Source organism: Dendrobates tinctorius, unplaced genomic scaffold (genome assembly GCF_039654945.1).
Source record: "Dendrobates tinctorius isolate UK_male_01 unplaced genomic scaffold, ASM3965494v1 ptg000224l, whole genome shotgun sequence".
Lineage (NCBI taxonomy): Eukaryota > Metazoa > Chordata > Amphibia > Anura > Dendrobatidae > Dendrobates > Dendrobates tinctorius.
Window position 1 is genome coordinate 6,003,508 of NW_027361891.1, and position 16,163 is coordinate 6,019,670.

Sequence of the window (16,163 nt, forward strand, 5' to 3'; positions counted from 1 at the left end):
AACACGCCTGTATGTACATGCCACTAACTTGAGGTACAAAATTGTCATGTTGGGTTCCCTTGAAAATTGCTAGATGCTGAATCTATGAAGGTATACATTGGTGTTCCCCCACCCCTCTACAATATAGTAAACCACCATAGAAAACATATATGAATAGCTTTGCATTTATTCTATTGTGGTCATTGTATGTTTGGCGAATTCTCTCATATACAGACATAATATTCCTACTTGCCATATATTCAGTAGATGTAACGTATGAAGGGATTCTTATTTTGTAATGTAAAGCATGCTTTGTTCTACAGTCAGTCCCTTGTTCAATTTTTTTTTTTCTTTTTAGATTTATGGCAACTAATGACTTAATGACTGAGCTCCAGAAGGATTCCATTAAACTGGATGATGATAGTGAGCGTAAAGTGGTAAAGATGATTTTAAAGCTTTTGGAAGATAAGAATGGTGAAGTGCAAAACCTAGCGGTGAAATGGTAAGTTGTATCAAGAAACGTAAGCTTGTCCTTCCACCTTTCTCGTCAGTCATTCCAGATAATGGATTCAAAGAAGGAATTTTTATGGATTAAGCGTGCGCTGCCAGACCATCACTCCTCACAAGTTGTGTGTTTCATACATTTAATTCCCAACGCGTTTCAAAGTTAAAAACTTCTTCCTCAGGGGATGATATGTCATGAAACACACAACTTGTGAGGAGTGATGGTCTGGCAGCGCACGCTTAATCCATAAAAATTCCTTCTTTGAATCTGATGATTTTATGGCCACGGCGTGGTCATTTGGATGTGCAGCAGGCTGACCTTGTTCCTTTATGTCTGATACTCTCCTGCACAGGGTGAGTATAACTAATTGTTTTATATTCTTATTTTCTCGGGTAAGACCCTATTGCGCTCTTTGTCTTTCAGTTTTCACTATTCCAGATAATGGAGAATTTTAATATTCACAGACTTCATGACACACCAAAGTAGTTACTACAGTGATTAACAAAAGTTAAAGTGTGACTCATTTTGGAAAAAAAAGTGTATATTGGAAGCACTGCAAAATATTGCTGACAGTGTCCAACTCCTGCTTGAGCTGCATGTACAGAGCGGTGTACGGGCTCAGTAGTAAGTCTATGGGTCTGTACACCGCACCGAGTGACTGTACAAACCCTTACTATTGAGCACTGCTCTGTGCACATACTTCATGCAGGAGCGCACACTTTAGGATCGTGTTTTGACCGATTAGTAGAGGACTCGGGACCTAAACACTATGCAACATTTGTAACATTAAACCTTCAAATTGACACACTTTAAAGCAGCATAAATGTAGAAAATATCTCTAATTCACATTGTAGTATGAAAAATACAGAAACATGTTTTTTGCAGTACTGTGGGAAAAATGGTGCAAAGAAAGAATACTTTAAAAAATACAAGTGTTAATAAAGATCTTTAGTGACCGAGCCAATTTTTTCCATTCTACATGACGGCACCACGAGAGAGAGGGGATCCGCCCTACGAGGACAGGAAACCTTCAAGATAAAAAGGGCGGCTCCTCTCTCCGCATCAGTTGGTTTCCTGTCCTCGATGGGGAACCCTCAAGATGAAAACCTCTTGATGGAAGAAAGAAGAGGATGCCTGGGCCTGGGTCGGGTGATTACTGGCAGGCACCGGTCTGCTACACCCGTCACCAGGTACCGGTAGTCGCCTCGGGGGCCATATATTCCTATGCCCCCCCTGAGCGAGAGCATGGCCACAGCCGGGCACATACCCAGGCGAACGGAGGCGAGGAGGTCCAGGGAGGCCACTGATAGTGTCCCTCCCTGTTGACATATAGTGGCCATGCAGCCCGGGAGGCACATCAGTGCCCGGGCAGAAGAGCTCCTCGGAGGCCACAGATTGTGTACCCTCCCTGTGAGCACCAGACACCGGACCCCGCAGCGGAGGTCGTTCCGCACATACCTGCGCCAGAGCAGGGAGATGGGGTCCACCATGCAGGTAAGAGGTGTCCGGGGGTCCCGAAATGCAGACGCTCACTCGGCCAGGCCGCACCGGGAGGCGCGCGCACTGAGAGCGCGCATCATGGCCGACGAACCGGAAGTGGTGCGGCGACCCGGAAGTAGAGCGGCGCGCACGACACCACGGGGCCTGGGAAAGGCAGAAGGTGTGCACGGTCCCGGGAGGGGCACGGAGCACGCATGCGCACGCACGTCCACACAGAGGCGCGGCAGGTGCAAGACCAGTTGGTCTAAAAAAAAAAAAAAAAAAAGACTGCTCTCATTTGGCTCCTGCTAAGCAGCTGGAAGCTGGGGGCTGCTATTTAAACCGGTAGTGGCTGGCGTCACTACACCATTACATGGTCAGGTGTGACTGCTCTCAGCACAGGATAGCAGCAGACATATACGGCAGGATGGAGAGCCCCTCGCCAGAGCATATACAACCACGCCAGGAAGCGAAGGAAAGGCGGTCAAGCTCACACGAAAAGAGCCAGACACGCCGCAGCAGCAGTGGAAGCCGCTCGGGCAGCGCACGGGCGGATCGTCAACGCAAGAAGGAGGGGTCCCTAGTCTCCTTAGGAGACAGTGAGAAGACCAGTCAGCCTCCAGATCCGGTACCCGTTTTGTGAAAGCGTCCGAGTGGTGAGTGAACTACGAGAAAGTCCAGTACTCTAATGTCTGTTCTCTTTCTCTTGTCTCCTCTCTTCCCTCTCCTCCCTCTCTTACATACATTGGCGGGGTGGAGTATAGAAAGTCCCTAAGAAAAGTAGGGGAAAATCTAAGAATAAAGAATGTGCTTTATGCAAAAGTCCCGTAGGAACAGCCTGGAATAAAAAGTTATGCCAGGAGTGTATTAACAAAACAATAGCGGAGGAGACTCCCTCATTCTCGGATAGTCTGAGGTCCCTAATTCAAACAGAGGTTTGTAAGTCAGTAAGTGCATTACAATCTGCGGATGCAGATAGGAAAACTAGGGGTAGATCCAGCCCCTCAGGGGTCTCTCAAGAAGACTATACAGGATCAGAGGAGGACTCAGATAAAACGCACTATTCAGATAGTAGCTCAGATGGGGAAGATACGTTCCCAGTACAATCTACGGATGAACTTATTAAAGCAATCAGATCTACCATGGGGCTGGTAGAGGAGCGAGCAAAAAAGACAGCCCAAGAACTCATGTTCAGTGGACTACAAAAGAAAAAGCGTAAGACCTTCCCTATTAATGAGCAAATAGAAGAGCTCATAAAACGCGAATGGGAAAAACCAGAGAAAAAGTCCCAGATATCTAATTCTCTGAAGAGGAGGTATCCCTTTGAGGAAGAGGCATCCTCATCCTGGGATAGGGCTCCCAAAATCGATGTAGCGATATCAAAAGTCGCCAGGAAAACCTCTCTACCCTTTGAGGATCTGGGGTTTCTGAAAGAACCGCTGGACCGGAAGACTGACAATTGCCTTAAGACAGCCTGGGAAACCTCGGCTGGGGCGCTAAGACCGGCTATCTCAGCTACGTGTGTGGCTAGGTCTCTAAAGATATGGGTAGACAACTTGGAGGATCAACTAGAACGTGGAGTTCCCAGAGAGTCAATTCTGGAAGCATTACCGGCTATTAGAGCGGCGGCAGACTTTCTCGCAGAGGCTTCTGCAGACTCGGCCAGACTAGCAGCAAAGTCAGCAGCCTTAACCAATGTAGGACGGCGCGCAGTATGGCTAAAATGCTGGCCGGGGGACACTCAGGCAAAGATGAAACTGTGCTCTCTGCCATGTGAGGGAAATTTCTTGTTCGGACCTGCATTGGATGACGTATTGGAAAAAGCGGGTGATACAAAGAAAAATTTTCCAAAACAACCATTTCAAGCGTTTCGGCGCTCCTTTCCATTTTTCAACGGATTATGCTTATGTGGGGGAAACCCATAATAGATCTCTTCGCCTCAAAAACCAACAGAAAGGTTCAAAAGTTCTGCTCTCTAAGTCCAGCAGACATGCCACTGGCGGTAGACGCCTTCAGGATAAAATGGACATCAGGTCTCCTGTACGCCTTCCCCCCGATATGCCTCATTCCGTTAGTCCTGAAGAAGATCAGGGAGGACCGAGCCAGAGTAATTATGATAGCTCCCTTTTGGCCAAAAAGGCCGTGGTTCTACTGGCTAAGAGTGATGTCGGTGACAGACCCATGGGTACTCCCAGAGGACCACGACCTCCTAACACAGGGTCCCTTCAATCACCCTCCGAACTCCAGGTTGCATTTGACAGCCTGGAATTTGAAAGGTCACTGTTAGAGAAAAAAGGGTTTTCACAAAGGTTAATTTCCACCCTAATCAGTAGCAGAAAGCCAGTGACTACAAAAATATACGGGAGAATATGGAGAAAATTTTTGTCCACCTCAGGCCCAATACGGGAGGGAGAAGTACCGGTGAGGGCAGTGCTAGAGTTTCTTCAAAGGGGTTTAGACTTGGGCTTAGCTGTCAGCACCCTCAAAGTACACGTTTCAGCCCTGGCAGCATTATTCAACTATGACCTAGCAAATGATAGATGGGTGGCCAGGTTTATCCGGGCCTGTACTAGGGCTAACTCTGTCCCATCTCCTAAACCTCCTCCCTGGGATCTAAACTTAGTCCTATCATCTCTAACAGAAAGTCCATTTGAACCACTAGACATGACATCAGATAAAGTGTTAACTTTAAAAACAGCCTTATTAGTGGCACTTACATCGGCACGTAGGGTGGGGGACTTACACGCACTGTCAGCAGACCCGCCATACACTCAGGTTATGGACGATAGAGTTGTCTTAAGATTAGACCCAGCATACCTCCCTAAGGTAGTGTCGAAATTCCACAGAGCTCAGGAAGTAGTCTTGCCATCCTTTTGTCCCAACCCCGGTAACAAGAAGGAGGAGAGGCTACATTGCTTAGATGTTAGGAGATGTATCCTACAATATTTAGAGATGACAAAACCCTGGAGGAAACAGAGGGCCCTGTTTGTTTCATACCAGGGGGCAAGGAAGGGCCTTAAAGCCTCTAAGCAAACTATATCTAGTTGGGTGAGAGAGGCCATCATACTAGCATATGGTAGTGCAGGCAGGGCTGTTCCAGAGGGCCTAAAAGCCCATTCCACGAGGGCCATGGCAACGTCCTGGGCGGAGAGAGCGGACGCCTCCATCGACCAAATCTGTAAGGCGGCCGCTTGGTCCTCTCCGTCTACCTTTTTCAAACATTATAGATTAGACCTATCTGCTACCTCTGATCTCACATTCGGGAGAAGAGTGTTACAGGCAGTGATCCCCCCCTAAAGAGAATACAAATCTCTGTAACTCTCTCGTGGTGCCGTCATGTAGAATGGAAAAACACTGGTATTACATACCTGGTAATGTGTTTTTTCATGAGACATGACGGCACCCTTATATTCCCGCCCTATCACGTCATTAGTTGGGTGTTTCGTTAGTATTATACACTCCCTTGGTGTTGGAAATTTAACAGTATTAAAGTTGTATTATTTATGTGTACACTAACCTGCGGAGTTCCTCTCGTGCTCTGTAAAACAACTGATGCGGAGAGAGGAGCCGCCCTTTTTATCTTGAAGGTTTCCTGTCCTCGTAGGGCGGATCCCCTCTCTCTCGTGGTGCCGTCATGTCTCATGAAAAAACACATTACCAGGTATGTAATACCCGTGTTTTACAATTCTGACCACCGCCACTCAAGAACGCTGCAATGTATCCCACTGGTTTTGAGATTTTTTTCGTGACGTATTGTATTTCACGTTAGTGGTAAAATTTCTTTGATATTTCTTGCGTTTATTTATGAAAAAGAGTGGAATTTTGGCAAAAAATTTGAAAATCTTGCACTTTTTAATTTTTGTGCCCTGAAATCAGTCGTGTCACACTAAATAGTTAATAAATAACATTTCCCACATGTCAACTTTACATCAGCACAATTTTTTTGGTAGGACGTTATAAGGGTTAAAAGTGGACCAGCGACTTCTCATTTTACCAACCAAATTTACAAGACCATTTTGTTAGGGACCACCTTACTTTTGAAGTGCGTTTGAGGGGCCTATATGACATAAAATACCCAAAAGTGACACCATTCTAAAAACTGCACCCCCTCAAGGTACTCAAAACCACATTCAAGAAGTGTATTAACCCTTCAGGTGCTTCACGAGAACTAAAGCTTATTGGAAGGAAAAAAAGGACATTTTACTTTTTTCACACAATTTTTTAGACCCAAACTTTCTTTTTTTTTTTTTCCACAAGGGTGTTAGGAGAACATGGACCACAAAATTTGTTGTGCAATTTCTCCTGAGTATACCAATACCCTGTATGTGTGGGGGAAAGCCACTTTTTGGGCGCATGGCAGAGCTCAAAAGGAAGGGACTTTTGACTTTTTGAACGCAAAATTGTCTGAAATCAATGGCGGGTGCCATGTCATGTTTGGAGACTTCCTGAGGTACCTAAACATTCTAATCCCAACCCTAGCCCAACACCATAACTCTAGCCCAAAATTAGAAAAAAAAATACTTATTTTTTTTATTTTATTATTTTTACCTAACTAAGGGGGTGATAAAGGGGGGTTTGATTTACTATTTTTTTTTTAGTGATCAAAATAGATCACTATGATAGGGTCTATAACATTGATAAAAATGAACCAATAGTAAAAATCTATTGTTGCCGAGTACTGGCCGGCAGATCTCTGCGGGTGCACGTCGCGTGTGCCGACCACTTCCGGGAAGTGAGAGCTGCAGCTGGCTGTTCACTTCCTGTTTGTGTCTGAAGGTGGGGAGAGTGACACTACTGCAGAATTGGGTGCATGGCTCACGTGACATATGTGAACCCCGGGAGAGCGAGTACTGACTCTAATTGAATTCCGCCGGCATGAGAGACGAGTATAAGCATAAGGATTGTTATGCATGTTCTTATGTGGCAGATATCTTGCAGAAATCAAAGTTTCCCATTCATTTGAATAGGACTTTAGCTTTCACATTTGTTCAACTTTTGCATTTATTTTTTTTTGTAGTTTAACAAGCTTACTTTTATAACGAAATAACATTGTTTTCTTATCAAACGTCGTGCTTGAAATGTACGTGTTCTTATTCTGTTTAGTCTCGGCCCTCTTGTAAGTAAAGTAAAAGAATATCAAGTAGAGACCATTGTGGACACTCTCTGCACCAATATGTTGTCCGACAAGGAACAGCTACGCGATATATCGAGCATTGGACTGAAAACTGTGATTGGAGAGCTTCCGCCAGCTTCTAGTGGTGAGTTACAGGATTCCCCTTACAATGAATGCTTATAGGGGTTTTCCCACAAGTAAAGATAATTTTAATCAACATTTTAATCTATAGTTCTTTGAATAATAATTCCACAATTGGATGTGTTTAAAAAACAGGAGCTGTGGTATGATCAGACTATGCTCCTGCACGGTAAGACATGGCCATTACACAGGTTATTACGGGTTCAGACAGCAAACATGTATCTAGAGGTTCTTCTTAATTTAAGTGGTAAAAAAAATTCCAAAATGTGGTTTAAAGAAGAAAAAAACATTTTCCGGGACCTGTATCTTCTCCATTTTTCGTGATCTGGGGTTGGGTGAGGGCTTATTTTTTGAGCACTGAGTTGACACTTTTATTGATACCGTTTTGGTGTATATACGATCTTTTGATCGCACGTTATTGTATTTTATTGCATTGCAGCAGTGACCAAAAAAATAATTCTGGCGTTTTTAATTTTTTTTCTCGTTACCCCATTTATCGATTGGGTTAATTGTTTTTTTTATATTGATCTAGCGATTCTGAACATGTCGATAACAAATGTGTGTATTTGATTTTTTTTTTTTTAATTTTTTTTTTTTATTTTGATTGGGGCAAAAGGGGGTGATTTGAATTTTTTTTATATTTTTAAAAGCATTATATTTTTGTACTTTCTGCATGCTGCAAAGCATGAATTGTGTCTGCTACACACAGACAATCATATCTCCTGTGTGTAGCAGAAATGCTCACTTGGTATGAGCGCCGACCACGGGGTGGCGCTCATAACAATCTGGCAACGATAACCATAGAGGTCTGCTGCAGACCTCTGGTTGTCATGACGACCCGTCTGTGACCCACGATTATGTGATGGGGTCTCTGATGGGCGGGATTAGTGACATGCTTCTGGTAAGCACGAGCTAAATGCCGCTTCCAGAGATTGACAGCGTCATTTAACTAGTTAACGGCCGCGGGTGGATCGCGATTCCACCCGCAGCTGTTGCAGGCACGTCAGCTGTAGAGATCAGCTGTTGTGCCCAGAAAGGTGCAGGCTCAGCACCAGAGCCCACACCAAACGGGGAGTCCGAAGTGGGCGTACTACTAAGCCCAATGTCGGAAAGAGGTTAAATTCTCTCCCCCACACACTAAACTTCGTATATGGGCCTGCAGGTCTTGGAAATGTTAGTGCATTGACTTTTATAGCTTCTATCCATACCTGCATTCCCAAGTAGCTAGCGTTTTCATATGGGAATTAATTCTTAAGTGCTCTGGGAGTGACCATGCACTTAAAACAAAAACAAAAAAACACTGCTTCCTTAGGTTGCTTCTCTGTCCAGCACCAGTCTCTAGCTTGATAGAAGGCTCAGTCTGAGAGGTCAGGCACCAAGTAAGGAAATCAAACAGTGTGCTGTCACTCAGTTCAAACTGATCACTTTAATCTTGTTAACATGATTTCCGTCACTAATGATTACATTTTACAGTTGCTTTCCTAATGTCGTGACCCACCCTCCAATATGAGATTTTTTAATAAGTAATTTTTTTAACCTGGTACTTTTAAGAAAATCTGAAACTCAGATTTGTGCTCGGTGTCTATTTATTGTTCTACAGGATCTGCTTTGGCTGCAAATGTTTGCAAGAAAATTACTGGACGTCTCACCAGTGCTATTGCAAAGCAGGAGGATGTGTCCGTGCAGCTGGAAGCCTTGGACATCATGGCTGATATGCTGAGCAGGTACAATTCATATTGGCTAATCCTGATACTTGACACACTAGAAAGTATTGACATTGATTACATTTTACATACCAAATGATTGATATTTAGGTTTCTGTCTTCAGACAGGGTGGCTTGCTTGTAAATTTCCACCCTTCAATTCTGAGCTGTTTGCTTCCACAATTAACAAGCCCAAGACTGGCCGTAAGGAAAAGAACCATCATTGCTCTTGGTCATCTGGTTATGAGTTGTGGGAATATTGTGTTCATTGATCTCATTGAGCACCTCTTGGCAGAGCTTTCTAAAAATGATTCAATGTCTACCACTAGGACCTACATACAGTGCATTGCTGCCATCAGTAGACAGGCAGGTCACAGGATTGGTAAGCATGTAATTTTTGTATGTTCTACATGTATCTCTTGACTGTATGGTATCTAAGCATTAAACACATGTCATCAAATTCTTCTTGCAGGTGAATATTTAGAGAAGATAATTCCTCTTGTGGTTAAATTTTGTAACATTGATGATGATGAACTAAGAGAATACTGCATTCAGGCTTTTGAATCATTTGTTAGACGGTAGGTTAAAATGTCTGCATTCACTCATACCTACACATGAGCCCAGACCTAGGGCCTATTAAGCTGTCATTCTGGTTCTATGCCAGGCAAAAGCTCCTGGCTTATCTGCCAGGTGTGTTCATTTAATCCAATGGAAGCTCAGGATGCTTTCCCACGATCAGTGTTTGTTGGGTTTCTGGCGTTGCGTAATTCTGCAACCATGTTAGTTTACTTGCGTTTTTTCCTTGCGTCTGTGTGCGTTTTTTACATGCACTTTTTTATGCGATTTTGTCTTCAAGTGGGCTGAGACACAAGCAGCAGAGCAAATACAAAGTTTCCCAAAGCAAAGAGTTAAATACTTAAACACATATGGACACAAAACAAAAATATATAAAGATATAGCTAGATAGATGATACAAATGATATCCTTCAAAAATCTAATTTCACAACACCTCCCTACATATTATAAGCTTTCACTCTTTAGTGCCTTTCATGTGGCACTAAAGGGTCATTAGCAGTGTTTAACCTAATAAATAATTAAAAAAAAAAAAAAAAAAAGTGGGCTCTCCCCTATTTTTTGCTAACCAGCAAAGGTAAAGCAGACAGCTGTGAGCTGATAGTATCTGGTTGGGAAGATCCATGGTTTTTGGGTCCTTCCCAGCCTAAAAATACCAAACCGAAGCCACGCCAGAAGTGGCACTATTAGATGCGCTAGTTCTGGCGCTTTTCCTCTCTTCCCCAATTGCCTTGTTGCAGTGGCAATTGGGGTAATGGTTTATTAGGTTGATGCCAGCTGTGTAGTGTCAGCTGACTTCAAGCCCTAGTGGTGTTAATGGACAGGCGCCTGTCTGACATCCCTATTACTAACTCAGTAAGTATAAAGATAGTTTTATCTTTGTGTGTTTTTATTTTTAAAAAGCACTCTCCAATTTAGTAAGAAAGCAGTTTCCTGCTTTGATGTAGTCCAATGGTTCCCACGACACTTCTCAATAACCTAGATCAATGTCTATGAATACTTAGAACGAGGCTCCGTAGGCTTTGAACAGCGGCCTCTTCCCGCTCACCCGAGACCCGGGGACTGATGAGCAGTGACGTCTGGAATCTGCACAGAAAACTTCAGCGTACCCGCAAGAGAAATTGACATGCTGTGACTTGGAAAAACGTAAAAAAGCACTGTGGGTATGAGACTTCTGTTAATCCCATCCACTTTGCTTGTACTATAAAACGCATCATTTTGGGTGCCGTGAAATTGTGCTGTCAACCGCTAGTAGCACTGATCGTGGGAACGTACCCTAAGAGTGTGCTATTTTGGCCTTTGCTTTAATAATCTGTATGTGTGCAGCCTTCCATGAGAGATGTATTTCAGGAGCTTCTCCCAGCATTTATTAAACACAGGCTCAAAATGTAATGTGGACAGTGTCTGAGTTAGATGTGAATGTCTTCAGTTCATACTGAAAATTCATCTACTTTGGAAAAAAATAAAAGTAGTAGGTTGAAACTTAGACTTACTTCTTGCTGCCCACTTCCAGTAGCTGGAGGTACTGCGTGACAGAACACACTGTCTGCATCATTATATTCAATGGCTTCATCTTTCTTTATGCTTGTATTTGTTTCTAAAAATAATTTTTGAAGGTGGGTTTCATTAAAAACTATTCAGTTTGGCTCTTTCATATGTTTTCTTGTACATTTAATATTGTATAGCAAAAATAGTGGAGAAACTATGATGGTCTTTGGAGGTTCCCCCCAATTTCCAAATGGAGAGAACCCCAAGTAAACCCTCACTAGAAGAAAATAAAATGTAACTTAGCTTTTATTTCTATTACCGTATTTTTCGGACCATAAGACGCACTTTTTTCCCCAAAAATTTTTGGGGAAAGTGGGGGGTGTGTCTTATGGTCACAATATACTCCTGTGGCTGGTGCGTGTGCGGCGGGGCTCTGTAGTGTGGTGGTGGCGGCAGGCTGTGCTCCGTTGCAGGGGCAGAGGCGCTCTGTGCTCCGTGGGGGGGGCTCAGCCGGCATTTCCTCAAAGCCCGGAGGCCCCCGCACATCCGTTGCTGCCATGTTGCGGTGGCCTCCGGGAACATGGACGCCGGGAAGATGGCCGCAGGTCATGATCTCGGGACGAGATTTGAACCTGAGCATGCGCCGTCCCCGGACCGGTGGCCATCTTCCCGACATCCGTGTTCCCGGAGGCCACCGCAACATGGCAGCAACAGATGTGCGAGGGCTTCCGGGCTTTGAGGAAATGCCGACAGAGCCACCGCCCCTGCACTGGAGCACAGTGCCCCGGCGCAGCCCCATCGCACCAGCCTGGACCACCGAATGACCCCTGTGACCACTCCTCCACCTGTGCCGGATCCCTTCCCTGGTAAGCTGAATTCGGACTGTAAGACGGACCCCCATTTGACACATAATTGTTTTTTCCTTATTTTCCTTCTGAAAATTTGGGGTGCGTCTTATGGTCCGGTGCATCTTATAGTCCGAAAAATACGGTAATTAAAGTATCTACAAAGGGTATAAAATGTTTTGTCACTAATCTCTCAGAAATCTGCAATTATTTTATGCAGTGTTCCTGCTAATACATATTGGTAGAATAGGACAGCAGATTTTAGCATCAGCATTCCCCCAACATGTTTCACCGCGCTAGCGGCGTCATTAGGGGATGGGACATAGGATTAATCTTAAATCTTGTAAATGTTCTGTGGTTAATATTCAGGGTCTAAAATTTGATATTTCTCTCCATATTGGCTCCTGGCATGTAATGTTTTATGGTATTTAGAAGGAGATTGTATTCACCAGCACAGAATGACTTTGCATCTTAATCTTTCTTATAGTTGTCCCAAGGAAGTGTATCCACATGTTTCCACTATCATAAATATTTGTCTTAAGTACTTGACTTATGATCCCAATTACAACTATGATGATGAGGATGAAGATGAAAATGCAATGGATGCTGATGGTGTCGATGATGACGATCAAGGTATTGTGAACAAGTGACTAAAATTCAACCAAAAGTTAAACTTCCGGCAAGCCAGCATATCTATCAAAAGAAAAAACAGCAGCCTGAAAGTTCTTCCTGTACTTTCCTTAAAGAATTAAGTGTCAACTATTGTAGTGCAATCACCTGCCAAGTATGAATGAAGTTATGCTATGTTTGGTGGCAGTAAGTGACTGTTGTTGTAACCTTCATGTAAAAGTGTGCCACTATAATACATCTATCTGGCTGCAGGTAGTGATGACGAGTATAGTGATGATGATGATATGAGTTGGAAGGTGCGACGTGCAGCTGCTAAGTGCCTGGATGCCGTGGTCAGCACTCGCCATGAGATGCTGCCAGAATTCTACAAGACTGTCTCTCCAGCACTAATAGCCAGGTTTAAGGAACGTGAAGAGAATGTTAAGGCTGATGTGTTCCATGCATATCTATCACTTCTAAAGCAAACCAGGCCGGTGCAAAGCTGGCTTTGTGACCCAGATGCGATGGAGCAGGGCGAGACGCCCTTGACGATGCTGCAGAGCCAGGTTGGTAACTTTACTGCCTTTTATTTTGTAATGCATCATTGAATGGCTTTATTTTATAGAACATAAACTAATAGGTCCTGTGCGCAATACTTGGTGTTGTGCAGTTGCAAGTTCTCACCTGATGTCTGAACTGTCATGAGACTGAAGTCATATGAAGTATGTGTCTCTTGTAACTTGAGCACAAACGTTACAGTCCTTTAAACTTTCTAATAGGCGAAGGAGTGTTTGTTTTTTTTGTTTTTTTTCCTGGAAAAACTTGTTCCCGTTTATTCATTAGGGTAAGTAAATAGTGATGAGTGCAAGTGCTTGTTCTAGTTTGCCTAGGGTGCTCGGGCATGCACTGTGTATCGCGGGTGCTTGAGTGACATGTTTGAGTCCCCACGACCACCTGTTTTGAGGCTGCTAGACAGCCAAAAAGCATGCTGGGATTGGTTTAACAGCTGCAAAACATTCAGTTGCGGGGACTCGAACGTGTCACTCCAGCACCCGCTATACTCGTGCATACCCGAGCACGCTAGGCAACCTCGAGTAACAAGCACTTGCGCTCATCCCTATAAATAATCACCTTACTCTGTGATTGGATTTTTATTCATGAAGTTAAATCACTTTTATTGGCAGCACGTAGCCCTGTGTAACATGCTGACAAGTTTGGTATACAGGGATAGAATGATGGTATATTTCATTGTATTGTTAATCAGCACCTGTTAATAGAATGGTAAAGGAGCACTGAATGACTAGAATACTGTCGATAGTGCTGGTTACTGGCCAGTGTACATGGGCCATAAGACAAAGATGATAGAATGTATGAATGAGTAGTGAAGTATAGAAATGTAAAATAAACCAATGCCCAGATCAGTTCAAAAAGATTACTGGGTTCTGAGCATGCTGTCCAGTGTCTGGGTGATCTCCATTTTCTTGAAGTGATGCAGAGAAGGTTTTCCAAGAATTGGGTAGAGGCAGGTATGGGGAGAGCTTCTAATTCTTTTTTTTTTTTTTTTTTTGTTTGTTTTTTGGCGCAGTTATTAAGAGTCAAAACCTAAGCTAAAAACAAAATTAACAAATACCCTGTAGTAAGTAAATAAATGGCATATAGTACTTGCAAATTACATGGGGTACTTGGTTGACTGCGATAAGGTGTACCCAATGGTGTCGTCACTTGCGTTCCCTGTGACTCGCATGAGGTTATGTCACGGGAGCCCTGTGCCCAGTTAGCGCTGGTGTCACTGTCGCCGCCTTCAGTTGTATATGTAATGAAGAGTAATTGAGCAGTCAGCTGCAGCTCTGACTTCCTGTTGATTACCTTTACGTCTGAAGGTGGGGACAGTGATGCCAGCGCTGAGTGAGTGCAGGGATTGATGTGACATTCTCACGAGACTGGGAACACGAATGTTGACACCACTGGAATGGTGGCAGCATGGGAGGGAAGTGTATGTGTTTTTATTTTAAAGAGGGGTTGAACACTCAGATTGAGAAGTGACTGATCCCTTTAAACATCACCCTGTGCCAGCAGGCCTTGAGGGGAGTTAAATTTAATTTTTTGGTAAGGTTAGTAATGGAGGTTAAGCCTACAAGTGCTTTTAAGATTGGTAACTGTGAGTTTTTAATGCACTTTGCAATAAAAAGGTTGCTTTATTATTAATCCATTATCATTCTTTGCTGTTTTATGTGCATCCTCCACCATAATGGAATTTTCTTAGCAGTGGTTCCTACAACTTCACAGAAGTAGCAAGACCCACTTTACCCCCTCCCTCCCCATCCTCTTTAATAATAATAATAATAATAATAATATATATATATATAATCATGTCTGTAACCGAAATCCCGCTGCGCTGATCAGCAACAGGCGCAGTCCGCATTTAGCAGGACGCACGCCACCGCTACCGTGCCGTTGGGTCATCTCCCGACGGTTGCCGTGGGTCATCTCCGGGCGCACGGGCGTCGGCGACGCAGCCGGAGATGCCCAGCGCTAGCCGGTACCCAGGGTCTGGAGGAGAAGAGACTCCTTCGGACCCTCGGTACCATAAACGTGTAAAAAATAGAATTAAAATAAAAAATAGTGATCTACTTACCTTCCGAAGGCCCCCGGAATCTGTCCCTCCTCTCCACGCTGCCGGCATCTTCCGTTCCCAGTACTGGTTTGCGCGAAATACCGCTGATGACGTCGCGCTCTCGCGAGAGGACGTCGGCAGCGGTCTTTGGTGCAAAGCAGTACTGGGAACGGAAGATGCCGGGAGCGTGGAGAGGAGGGACAGATTCCGGGGGCCGTCGGATGGTAAGTATATCACATTTTTTATTTTAATCTGCCGCTGGCCATATTCTAGAGTACCCGATGCTTTAGAATCGGGGCAGCAGCTAGTTACTATATAATCTTTATGTAGCAACAACATATTCTGCAGCGCTTTACAGTTCATATACAAGTCATAAGTAACTTCTATTTATATAATTGCCTTAAAGTGTCCGTCATCCACTTCCGTCTGTATGTCCTCGAATCCCACAATCCGCTGCATCGGAAGTACGCCGACCGCCATATTGGAATACCCAAGTGATGGGGTATTCTAATATGGCACCCGCTGGTGGTACCAGGCCCTTCCACAGTACCACCAGCGGAACACCGCCAGAACCCCCACGCCGGCTGGACCCGCCACCGAAACCCCCCCCCCCCCCCCCCCCCGCCGCTTGACCTGCCGCCATACCCGCCCCTGCTTGCCCACCCAGCTCCGTGCAGTCACAGCCGGCAGGAAAGACTGCGGCCTGTGCTGGAGATGGGGTGCGGGCGCACTCTGGTGGCGCCACACCCCATCTCCAGCACAGGCCGCAAACCACCGTCTTTCCCGCCGGCTGCCCACCGCCAGGACAGCCCCCCCGCCGCTGGACCGGCCTCCAGACACCCCCCCCACCCCCGGCTCCACCAGAGGGTGGCTGCACCCCATCTCCAGCACAGGCCGCAAAAGTCTTTCCTGCCGGCTGTGACTGCACGGAGGTGGGTGGGCCGCTGCCCCCATCGTGATGTCACTGCCCTCCCAATGCAATAGAATTGGGCCCACATCTAGTAATACAATAAAGCAAAATTAATGACGACCCTGGCCGTAAGAGCTTAGAATCTACATCCCTTCCTCTCAAACGCATATTCAAGAACATGGATATACAAAGATACCATAGTTT

The 16,163-nt window shown here is 44.7% G+C and overlaps 1 protein-coding gene across 1 annotated transcript in view; it reads left to right on the plus strand.

Moving 5' to 3' along the window:
* CAND1 (cullin associated and neddylation dissociated 1) overlaps nucleotides 1-16,163 on the plus strand; it is a 48,108-nt gene that overhangs the window by 20,694 nt on the left and 11,251 nt on the right. Inside the window, exons 2-8 of the mRNA XM_073555481.1 lie at nucleotides 338-481; nucleotides 7,067-7,221; nucleotides 8,818-8,941; nucleotides 9,046-9,302; nucleotides 9,393-9,498; nucleotides 12,314-12,459; nucleotides 12,709-13,001. Coding sequence (XP_073411582.1) covers nucleotides 338-481; nucleotides 7,067-7,221; nucleotides 8,818-8,941; nucleotides 9,046-9,302; nucleotides 9,393-9,498; nucleotides 12,314-12,459; nucleotides 12,709-13,001 — 1,225 coding nt within the window. The remainder of the gene's footprint in view (nucleotides 1-337; nucleotides 482-7,066; nucleotides 7,222-8,817; nucleotides 8,942-9,045; nucleotides 9,303-9,392; nucleotides 9,499-12,313; nucleotides 12,460-12,708; nucleotides 13,002-16,163) is intronic.